This window comes from Urocampus carinirostris, chromosome 9 (assembly GCF_059441175.1).
Source record: "Urocampus carinirostris isolate Australia breed hairy pipefish chromosome 9, RoL_Ucar_1.0, whole genome shotgun sequence".
Classification (NCBI taxonomy): Eukaryota; Metazoa; Chordata; class Actinopteri; order Syngnathiformes; family Syngnathidae; genus Urocampus; species Urocampus carinirostris.
The window spans coordinates 8,690,317-8,702,031 of NC_142357.1; the positions used below are offsets into that span (position 1 = coordinate 8,690,317).

The following is an 11,715-nucleotide window of genomic DNA, read 5'->3' on the forward strand; positions in this document are numbered from 1 at the left end:
TTACCCCTTTAATCAGTATATTACCAACAATAATTTAATGCAGAAAATGAATTAATAATTTGAATAAGAATATGTATTTTTCTTCTCATTTATTTTTGCATGTATTTTTTCCTTTTGCAGTGAACGTCCAAGCTACTTAATTTTTGAACTTTTTTATAATAAACTTCATTCATGTCGAGCAACTCAGGATCTCACAACAAAATGTTAATTAACAATATACTGTATATGATATAACGAAACACATGTACGATATAATATGTTAAACTACGTAAATAAATACGTTTGAAAAAAAGATGGTGTAAGTTTATTTTGTATTTTGGAAGGGAAAATACAAGAGTTTCTAAGGGCATAGAACCGTGGAGGTTGACAGGTATGGTATTGCCAGTTACGACTTAACGTTATGCACGGAATGACATAAAAGGAGGGGTGGGCGGTGGATGCGTGAAGCAAAAAAAAAAAGAAAAGAAAACAAAGGGAATGAGGGATATAGAGAAAAACGAGTTGCCACTTTACCCAGAAAGAAACTGGAATTGAACCTACAACCTCTTGATTTCAAAATGAGCTCTCTACCCATTGAACTACCTTCTAAGCCTAACGGTAAAAAGAAAGACGGACAAAAAGAGAAACGGTGGCAAAATAAAGAAAAAGAGGAGAGGGGGGAGACAGAGAAAGAGAGTGAAAGAGAGAAAATTGAAGTTTAGGGGAGAGATTCCGAGGTAGAGAGAAACGAGAGAGAGACTCTTCGGAAAGAAAGAAAGAGAAAGAAAAAGAAAGAAAGAAAGAGAGTGCAATAGTCTTTGATCTGTGCAGCCCTTTGATACTCTTTGTGATTAAGGGCTATACAAATAAACATGACTTGACTTCAAAGAGAAAATGGAAGTTTGGGGGAAAGATAGTGAGGTAGAGAGAAAAAATAGATATCAGAGAAAGAGAGACACAGAGAGAGGAGCAAAACACAGAGAGAGAGAGAAAAACATAATAAGAGGAAGAGAAAGGTAGAATAAAAGAGAGATAAATAACCCTTACACAAAAGGCGGAGAAAAAAGAAAAGTAGAACAAAGAGAAAGAAGGAAGAATAATGATAGAGGAAGAGAAAGGTAGAATAAAAGAGAGATAAATAACCCTTACACAAAAGGCGGAGAAAAAAGAAAAGTAGAACAACGAGAAAGAAGGAAGAATAATGATAAATAGACAAAAAGAAAGAGAAAAAAACAGAGAGGGAAAGAGGAGGATCAAAAGAGAGAGGAAAATAAAGAAGAAATCAGAGGGTGAACAAGAAAGAGGGACAGAGAGAGAGAGAAGAAAGAGATAGGGAAAGAGGGAGAAAAAGACAATGGAGAAAGGAAGGAAAGAGATGGACAAACAAAGAGAGAGGGAGAGAGAAAGTAATCCAGCTCCAGTGTTTTTGGGAGTGGCACCTGGCTTTGGCAACATCGAGGGAACACAATTTAAAATCCAGCTCGTTTTTCTCTTGTGCTCCTCTTGTTGGGCCTGATGCGGCCCGTGGGCTGCATGTTTGATAAAGTCTCGAAAACCCTCCCAGCATGCACCGCGAACTTTAGCTTATTGACAAAAAGAAAGAAAGGAACAGCAGCTCAGTGGCCTCCGATCAACAAATCCTCGCTGGTGGCATTAATCTTACACTTGTGGTAATTCCTTGTTTTAATTAATCTTCAAATGTTTGCACTTTAATATCACAATCATGTGACAATTATATGGTGACACTTTAGAGTCGATTAGCTTTGTGTTAGTATTCGGGCTCTACTAGCATGCTAGCGCTACGGCTACAATAACATGACAATAATCTAACGATTTGCATGAAATGTCAGCGTATTGAAACGGTTTAGATTTGATCAACAATTCGTTGCTAAGGTGTGAAAAGACGGTGTTCGTAAGTAGCATTTTTAAATACAAATTGTCACCGCAGTCATGTACGCTCCCCGTGTATTTTAGAAGGCTTCGTCGCAAAACGTAACATTCGATTCGTGACACTTGCAGTGTAACATTAGATGTTGTCGTCCACGCGATGAAGAAGGTTGTTTTAGTGCAAGTGTTGCGACATCGCCAGCAGCCCTCGTGTTCACATTCTCAACACTAAAACATGTAAACAAGCGACTTCGTCCTGGAAATTGTCGACAAATATGTGTTTATGACATTGTTTTTCATCCTATTTTTAACCAAGGCACACTTTTTATGATTAAAAAACCCCAGCACGCTGTCGTAAATATGTGAAATTTATTTCATTTTGATTGTATCTTTTAAGCTTCAACTGACATAAAATATTTTTATCATTTGTGATCACAGTGGCTTAGGAAAAACAAGCTATTACTATTTTATCGTAGTACAGTATTAGATTTTTAACGTGTTTTAATATTTTATGTTGTTTTTCCCAAATTATTTAATAAATAACAAAATAATAATTAATGTGAAAGATTATTTTCTTTATTCCATTTATATTATTTATTTTATCGTTTAACAAGAAAAAGTCATTAAATATGTGTCTATGTACTACCCCAAGGGCAGATAATTATTATATAAAAAGAACAAAAATGTAATGTGTTAACACTTACTGATATGGAAAAAAAAAACTTAGTTACTTGGTTATCACTGAAAAAAACAATGTCATGTTTTTATTCGCAAAGATTAAATTGGGCAATTCTACTGTTCCCCGGCACACTGGTTGAAAAACACTGGTCTGTGATCATTTATTGACCATTACACAGTTACAAAAATGGATGCCAGAAGGTACAAGTCAGTGGAACTAACATAAATGTCAGAAAGACCGTTTAAATGAATATTCATCCATCCATTATCTGCACGGCTTATCCTCGGTATGGTCGCGGGGGTGCTGGAGCCCATCCCAGCTGTCTTCGGGCAGTGGGCAGGGGACACCCTGAACTGGTTCCCAGCCAGTCGCAGGGCACACAAAGACGGAGAACTCGCACGTTCATTCACACCTCGGGACAATTCGGCCCGGCCAATTCACCTGAAATGCATGTTTTTGGAATGTGGGAGGAAACCGGAGTGCCCAGAGGAAACCCACCCAAACACGGGGAGAACAAGCAAACTCCACACAGGAGGTTCGATCTCATGACCTCAGAACTGTGCTGCACGCGCACTAACCACTGCCCCGCCGTGCTGCCTTAAATGAATATTGGTGAAAATTACATTGTTTCTTCAAGTAACATAGTGTGTCATGTTTTGATCAATGAAATACTTCTTACCCCAGTTATTTTGTATATCACCGATGACCAGTGTGCTATACTGAAAAACAGTAATCAGTTACAGTTTTGAGTTACTATATTTAAAATGTAATTCAGCTGGCGGATAGAGGTTGTATGCCACATCTCGAACGAAGCAGGGTCATTCAGCAATAATAGCATAATCTAATTAATGATCTGCTTTGAATAAGTAGCAGAGTACACACCATGTTGTAACGACATTTGAGTTGCAACATTTTATTAATAACTCGTTACAGTACTCGTTACGGAGAAAAGTGATTGTGTTGCAAAAATGCTTTTCTTTGTAACACGCCAGTCCCAGCACTGTATTTGATAGACCATCAAACGCTCACAACAAAGAAGACTTGGGGAGTTATAAGGCAATGTAACTGACATAAATGTTATAAAGTTGGTTTAAATTACTTTAATATTTCTTGTACAAGTTAAACAATGTGTTCATTTTTATCTGTAAAATACTATCTCCCTCTGTTTTTGTATACCACTAATGATTGCACAAAAGAGTCAAAAGCTGGATTTGAACAATGAAAATGTTTATGTCTTACAATCACATATGGACTCATGATACTGCGATTCAAATATCTTAAAGGAGCTGTCCTGTTATGGGTATCAGACCGAAGTTACAGTGGCTTGCGAAACTATTTGGCCCCTTTGAACTTTGTGACCTTTTGCCACATTTCAGACATCAAACATAAAGATACAAATCTGTAATTTCTTGTGAAGAATCAACAATAAGTGGGCCACAATCATGAAGTAGGACACAATCGTAAAGTGGAACACACTTTATTGGAAATTTTGAACCTTTTTAACAAATAAAAAATGACAAAGTGGTTGTGCAAAACTATTCAGCCCATTTACTTTCAGTGCAGCAAACTCTGTCCAGAAGTTCAGTGAGAATCTCTGAATGATTTAATGTTGATCTAAATGACTAACGATGATAAACGGAATCCACCTGTGTGTAATCAAGTCTCTGTATAAATGCACCGGCACTGTGATAGTCTCAGAGGTCTATTTAAAGTGCAGAGAGCATCATGAAGAACAAGGAACACACCAGGCAGGTCCGAGATACTGTTGTGGAGCAGTTTAAAGCTGGATTGGGATACAAAAATATTTCCAAAGATCTGAACATCTCAAGGAGCACTGTCTAAGCAATGATATTGAAATGGAAGGTCTATCAGACCACCGCAAATCTACCGAGATTGGGCAGTCCCCCTAAACATTCAGCTCATACAGGGAGAAAACTGATCAGAGATGCAGCCAAGAGGCCCATGATCACCCCGGATGAACTGCAGAGGTCTACAGCTGAGGTGGGAGAATCTGTCCTTAGGACAACTATCAGTCATATACTGCACAAATCTGGCCTTTATGGGACAGTGGCAAGAAGGAAGCAATTTCTTAAAGATATCCATAAAAAGTTTATTTTAAAGTTTGCCACAAGCCAACTGGGAGACACACCAAACATTTGGAAGAAGAAGGTGCTCTGGTCAGATGAGACCAAAATCGAACTTTTTGGCAACAATGCAAGACGTTACCATAGAGAGTATCCTGACCAGCTGTATCTCTGTGTGGTGTGGAGGCTGCAGCGCTACCGACTGGGGTAGTGTGAGGAGGGTAACGAGGACAGCAGAGAAAATAATCGGGACTACACTTCCCTCCATTCAGGACATTGGCCAGAAGCGCTGCCTATCCCATGCTAAGAACATTATCGGGGACCCCTCTCACCCCCATCATGGACTGTTCACTCTGCTAGCCTCTGGGAAGAGGTACTGCAGTGTGCGGTGCAGGACCACCAGGTTCCGCAGTAGTCTAGTCCCCCTGGCCATTAGACTGTTAAATGGTCAATCTAACATATAGTTAACCTAAATCTAAACGGCTGCTAATCTGACTTTTTGCACTACTGGCAGTTCTTTATAGCTTGCCACTCCTTGCACATTTGCTCTCTGCACTATTGTACTTACAGCGTTATTGTTACAGTGTTAATGTTACTGTTTACCTGACTTGTTAACCTGACTGCCCATTTTGCACATCTGGTTAGCTACTCCTCTTGCACTATCGGCACTATGGTAAAATACTATACGTAGCCATAATACAATACAACTTTTACTTATATCTGTACATTCAAGGAAACTGTGCGGGTCAGATGTATCAACATTTCGTTCTGTATACACGTGTACTAGAATGACAATAAAGTAGATCTGAATCTGAAGTTATGTTTGGCCTAAAAGCAGCACAGCTCATCACCCTCAACACACCATCCCCACAGTCAAACATGGTGGTGACAGCATCATTGTTTGGGCCTGTTTTTCTTTAGCAGGGGGCAGGGAAGATTAAAATTGAGGCGAAGATGAATGGAGCCAAATACAGGACCATTCTGGTAGAAAACCTGATGGAGTCCGGAAAACACCTGAGACTGGGAGGGAGATTTATCTTCCGACAAGACAATGATCCAAAACATTAAGCAAAAGCTACAATGGAATGGTTGACCCAAAAACATATCAAGGTGTTAAAATGGCCAAGTCAAAGTCCAGACCTCCGTTCAATTAAGAATCTGTGGAAAGAACTGAAAACTGCTGTTCACAAACGCTTTCCATCCAACCTCACTGAGTTTGAGCTTTTTTGCAAGGAGGAATGGGCAAAAATATAAGTTTCTCGTTGTGCAAATCTGATAGGGACATACCCCGAGCGACTTCCAGCTGTCATCGCAACAAAAGGTGGCGCTACAAAGTATTAATTCAATGGGGCTGAATTATTTTGCACACCCACTTTTTCGAGGTTTTTTTTTGTTAAAAAAGTTTAAAATATCCAATAAAGTGTGTTCCACTTCATGATTGTGTCCCACTTTTTGTTGATGCTTCACAAGAAATGACAGTTTTTTTTCATCTTTATGTTTGAATTCTGAAATGTGGCAAAAGGTCACAAAGTTCAAGGGGGCCAAATAGTTTCGCAAGCCACTGTATACCTGTGGAACAAGTCAAATGTTAAATAATGGTCCAGTTATGGCGGCAAGGCAGTCAGGCCAATGTTGATTTCGGGGTGGCGTTTTATCAACGAGTCTCATTGTTGAGCACTTGTAACTTTCATTTTAATGATGAAAGTGGGAAGTCCTATTAATATTCCTGCCCTCAACTGTCCCCTTTTTCCTTCAAACAGCCCTGCTAGAGTACACTGAGCGAGGGAAGCTGGGGCGGGGGGGCCGGGATAGACTGTGGACGGGGGACGGAAAGAGTTCAGCGGGGGCCAATGCAGCAGCAGCAGCATCGACAGCCTGAGCTGGTGGAAGGAAACCTTCCCGTGTTCGTCTTCCCCACCGAGCTTGTCTTCTATGCCGATGAGCAAACGTCTCACAAGCAAGTGCTCACCCTCTACAACCCCTATGAGTTTGCTCTCAAGTTCAAAGGTCAGCAGACCCCCCATTACACCTGAACATAGTTTTTCCATCTTTTTTGCAAATAAACAGTGTGTTTTGTCCTGATTTCTCCCCAGTGTTGTGTACAGCGCCAAACAAATACACAGTGGTGGATGCCACCGGAGCTGTCAAGCCGCAGTGTTGTGTTGACATGTGAGCTTCTTTCACACTTTATCGATCCAAAGACATAACAAAAACAAGCAAAACTATTTACTGCAAGAAGCTAGATCAGGGACGGGAAAAATACGGCCTTAGGGCCGCAAATGTCCCACTAGGTTTTTGAATCTGGCCCGCCTAACAAAAGTAGTTACTATTTAACGTTATAAACAATTACTGATGTTTTTTTTTCCTCTTGTTGCAACTTCTACTTTACTCAAACCTCATTGAATGTTGTCGGAAGTACTTTTTCCTTTCCCAAGCTGCACAATTGATGACCTTAACTACAGTGACCCTTCCACGCATGGAACGGATAGTACCATCAAATATTGCAAGTTGATATTTAAAGCCCTTCATTAAAAATGAATGGACTAAAGAAAATGAAAAATGGAAAGTGCACCGACAAGATCGTCTCTTGACGACATCCCCAAGGGGAAGCATATACAGATTAAAATGTACTGGGCCTAATATTGAACCTTGGGGAAACCCACATGTAACTTTATGGGTTTTGGAGGGACATACGTACTAAATCATGTCTGTAAAAATAAAACCAGTTCAAAACAGCACAAGAGATGCTATCCAGCTCTCCAAGTCTATTTAATTAAATGTTGTGATCTACTGTATAAAAGGCAGCACTGAGATCCAAACCAATAGCACCAGATCTGTAAGTTTATTAAAACCGATAATGTACCTGATATCATTTTAAATCTTCTAAAGTGCAGTCTCTGTACTGTGCATGATCCTAAAACCAGACAGGAATTTCTCTAAAATGTATTTTTTTTCTAAAAAATGTAAAGAAAACAGCTGAATAGAAACAGTTTTTCTAAAATCTTGCTTAAAAAAATTGGACATTGGACTAAAATTGTTAAAAATACTTCAGAAGGGGCCTCACGACTGCCAGTTCAAATACGGCAGGGAACATTCCCGTCTGAAGAGACCAATTGACTTTCAAAATCGGTACATTAAAGAATCCACAAAACAGTTGTAACCCCAGCGAAAACCACTGGTCATCATTTTCTCAGGGGAAAAAAAGGCTTCTTGGGTTCTCCGAGGTTACTATTAATATGGGAAATGGGTCTTTAAGACAGGTTGTTGTGTTAATCTTGCTTCAACCAAGGCCAAACTTTCATTTTTTTTCATGTGTAAAATTGATTTTCCAACTATTATAAATAACTCACAAGGCTCCATTTTCTTTATTGTGTAAATGCCATTTTCTTTATTGTGTAAATGCATTCATATTTTAGACATTTTTATCAGGAAAAAACCCTGAGGGCTTTACTACAAAAATCTAATTTTGAGCAAAACCAAAAATGCATTCCTGTCCGTTTGAGTTTTCAGCACGTTTGATCAAATATAATGTTTCAAAAGTGACATACATTATTTTGCTTCCATTCTTGGGGTCTCAAAACCAATTTCATGACATGTATCAGATCTAGACACTGTATCGGCAGATGCTTCAAATTGGCCGTACATTATCTGCACTGCTTATCCTCAGTAGGGTCGAAGGGATGCAGCTATCTTCGGGCAGTGGGCAGGGGACACCCTGAACTGGTTGCCAGACAGTCGCAGGGCACACAGAGACAGACAACTCACTCGCTCATTAACACCTAGGGACCAATTCAGGCCGGCCAATTAACCTGACATGCATGTTTTGGGGAATGTGAGAGGAAACCGGAGTGCTTTGAGGAAACCCATGCAGGGAAGGGGAGAACATGCAAACTCCACACAGGGAGGCTGCTGTAGCTGGACTTAAACCCGAGATTTCCGCACCGTGGGGCTGCCGGTAACCACCCAGACGCTGTGCTGCCCAATTTCGTTGTCACAATATGTTAACCCATTTTGTAACAATGACAATAAAGGTATATTCTATTCTATTCTCTATTCTATTCTACTTCAAATGAATCCATTATTATTTTATGTCTTTTCTGCAAAATCTTAGAACCCTCGATTCAAAATGTTCGTCCATCCCTGGGCTAGATGCACGGGATTCGCCGAGCTAACCGCGCCGTGTACATTTTTCAGCGTAATCCGACTGCGAGACGTGCGGCCATGCCACTTCGGCGTGTACGACAAGTTCCGCCTTCAGGTGTCGGAGCAAAGTCAACGCAAAGCTCTCGGCCGCAAGGAGGTGACGGCCACGTTGCGACCTTCCGCCTCCCTCGAAGTCGCCGGCCTTCGCTCTCAAGATGATGAGCGCAGGGCCAAAGAGCAGATGTCCGACAGCCAGTTCTTTGAACAGACTGTTTTTCAAACAGGTAAGAGGGGGGTCGGTGAACACCAGTGTTGGGGATAACGCTGTTATAAATAATGCCATTACGTAACATCGCTAACAGGGTAATCTAATTACTTTCTCTGCCATTACAACGCCGTTACTGTTACTGGCCATCAAAAGTGGTGCGTTGCTTCGGCTGCAGAACGCCACGACGGCGCGTTCCCCTTGGGACACCTGACGCTGTTTTCAGCAGCGCGGTTTTCCGCTCTCCTCTGAGATGTTTACTCTGGATCATGTCACCTTTTAAAATGGCAACTGTTATATTGCTAGATAGCGATTACAAATATAGTATTTACTAATGCACCCAAAGAAAAGGCAAATGAGTTTTGTCAGCACCCTTCTCGTGTCGTCTATGAATGATGCGTCTCTATGAGCATGCTCTTAGTAGTGAACGAAGGTAGCGGTCTTCCCACCAATCAACAGCCGGTTCCCTGCGGAGACGTCTGCCGACATTCCTTATACAGAGGTGCGTTGGCTAAGTCGGGGAAAAGTTCTTGAGCTCAGCAATGAAATCTGTCAGTTCATGGACAGTAAAGGAAAAGACTCCACTGTTTTGAGGGATGAAAAATGGAAGTGCGAGTTGGCATTCCTGGCTGACGAAACAGCTCATCTTAACGCCTTAAATCTGCAGCTCCAGGGACGTGACCGCATAATCACTGACATGTATGACGCGGTGAAGGCGTTTCAAGTGAAGCTGCTTTTATCGGAGACACAAATGCAACAATGCAACTTGCCTCACTTTCCCTGTTGCCAAGTGATGTTGCGCCAAGTCAGCACAACAGTGTTCTCCAAAATGCACTTTGCCAACAAACTGAGTACACTACGCGCTGAGTTCACACGGCGGTTTAGTGACTTTGAAACACAAAAAAAAGTTTTGAGTTGCTTCGCAACCCATTTGCCGTTGATGTTGAAACTGCACCTGCGCGGATTCAGATAGAACCGATAGAGCTGCAGTGTAATGGGTCACTGAAGACAAAGTATGCCACTGCAGGGCCCGCACAGTTCATTCACTCTATCCCTGCAGCAATGCCCCAGCTCCGGCTTCATGCGGCTCAAACCTTGTGCATGTTTAGGAGCACATATCTGTGTGAGAGTCCATCCTGAGAATCTCCACAACACAGGACTTCACACCAAACATAAACCAACTTGTTGCCAAAAAAAGATGCCAGGTGTCCGGCTGCGATCAGTTCAAATGATCAAATCAGAGTCATTAGAGCAAAGAAAACGGAATGATTTGAATTGTTATTTCTGAAAAGTACATATTTTATGTATAGTTCCAGATTTTGTAGCATTTTCATATTTATACTTTTGACAGGAGATATATTAAGAAGAGCAAAATCTTCTAGGATATTTAAGTTTTTTTTATAATCTATACATTGACATAGGAGCAAAGGAATTTGAATGTTATTTTAATGTTAAGTTGTTTAAGTTAAGTTCTAAGTTGTATAATTTAAAAAGATATTTTTTAGAGCAAAATAGTAAATACTGTATAAGTGATTTAAGGTTTAAATAAATATTCTTGTCTGTTTTTATTCATATTTATGTTCCAAAAACATTCAGTTTAAGTGTGTTTAAAAAATGTTTATCCTGGTTGGCCCGCGACCTTAAGCGTGTTTTGAATTCTGGCCCCTTGTGCCTTGAGTTTGACATCCCTGCTGTAGACCCTAACGCTACTTGCCCTTCAGACAGCCGTCCAGCCTCCGGAGGACCCAGCTTGTTGACGGTGCTTTTGGGGCTGGTGTGCGTGGCCGCCCTGATGCTCCCCACGCTGGGGGAGAAAGATTCCACTGTGCCTGTCTACCTCCACTTAAGTGTTAACAAGAAACTCGTAGCTGCTTACGTTCTGGGTAACTGGCATCTATTTTTCTGGTTTTAAGATTGACCCGGTTCAAAAGCGAAGCTATCAGCATGTTTGTCTCATTTCAGGACTTCTCACGATGGTCATCCTACGCACATGAAAGACGGGAAGCCAAGTAGGCCGGAAAAAAAAATCAGACATTGCCACTCGCCGCTGGTGTTTCATGAGTTGAAATGCTTACAGGAGAGTTTCTCTCCCGATAGGTCTTCACTCTTGAGTGTTTTGTCTTGCAAATGCAAGTTTGTTTGTTTGTGGCATGTAAACGGGAGAATGCTGTGTCTTCAGGGGAGTCCGTCTCTCAGTAGGACCTGTGAAGAAGCTACATGCTTTCCTGTCTAAATGGAAGTGACATGTGCAGCAAGCAGTGTGAAAGAACATGCATCCTACATGTACATAAAGCCATACCATTTTTTTTATTGCATTTTATTGTAATCAACATTATTGGTGTTTGAAGTCAGTGAAGATGAAAGATAATGCAGAAATCTCCGTGCACCGGTACTTATGTGAATGCAATCTTGCCAGCAGTTGTGTTAAGAAAGTCTTTTGCTGAAAACACTTGTTATATCATAATATTTCAAACATTTAATAAAGTGTCAGTACATCAGCCTTGCATAAGTGTTACGATGTTTGCCAGCCTTTTAGTGAATTTAAACGAGGTTTGTAGTTCTTCAAATACGATTGAGTTATTGGCACCAAAGACTTTTCCACCGAAAATGACCAAAAGGGCATAAACTGGGGGGGGGGGCATACTGTGATCACGTCACGTCCAAATGGACGTCAATTG

General features: G+C 40.8%; 1 protein-coding gene across 1 annotated transcript; it reads left to right on the plus strand.

Annotated features, from left to right (window-relative positions):
- Nucleotides 1-1,417: 1,417 nt before the first annotated feature.
- On the plus strand, nt 1,418-11,535 carry mospd1 (motile sperm domain containing 1). The gene is made up of 6 exons (XM_088343979.1): nt 1,418-1,649; nt 6,390-6,636; nt 6,723-6,798; nt 8,824-9,056; nt 10,759-10,920; nt 11,000-11,535. Exons 2-6 carry the CDS (start codon nt 6,480-6,482, stop codon nt 11,029-11,031), a joined length of 660 nt encoding a protein of 219 aa, XP_088200105.1. The 5' UTR covers nt 1,418-1,649; nt 6,390-6,479; the 3' UTR covers nt 11,032-11,535.
- Nucleotides 11,536-11,715: the final 180 nt, after the last annotated feature.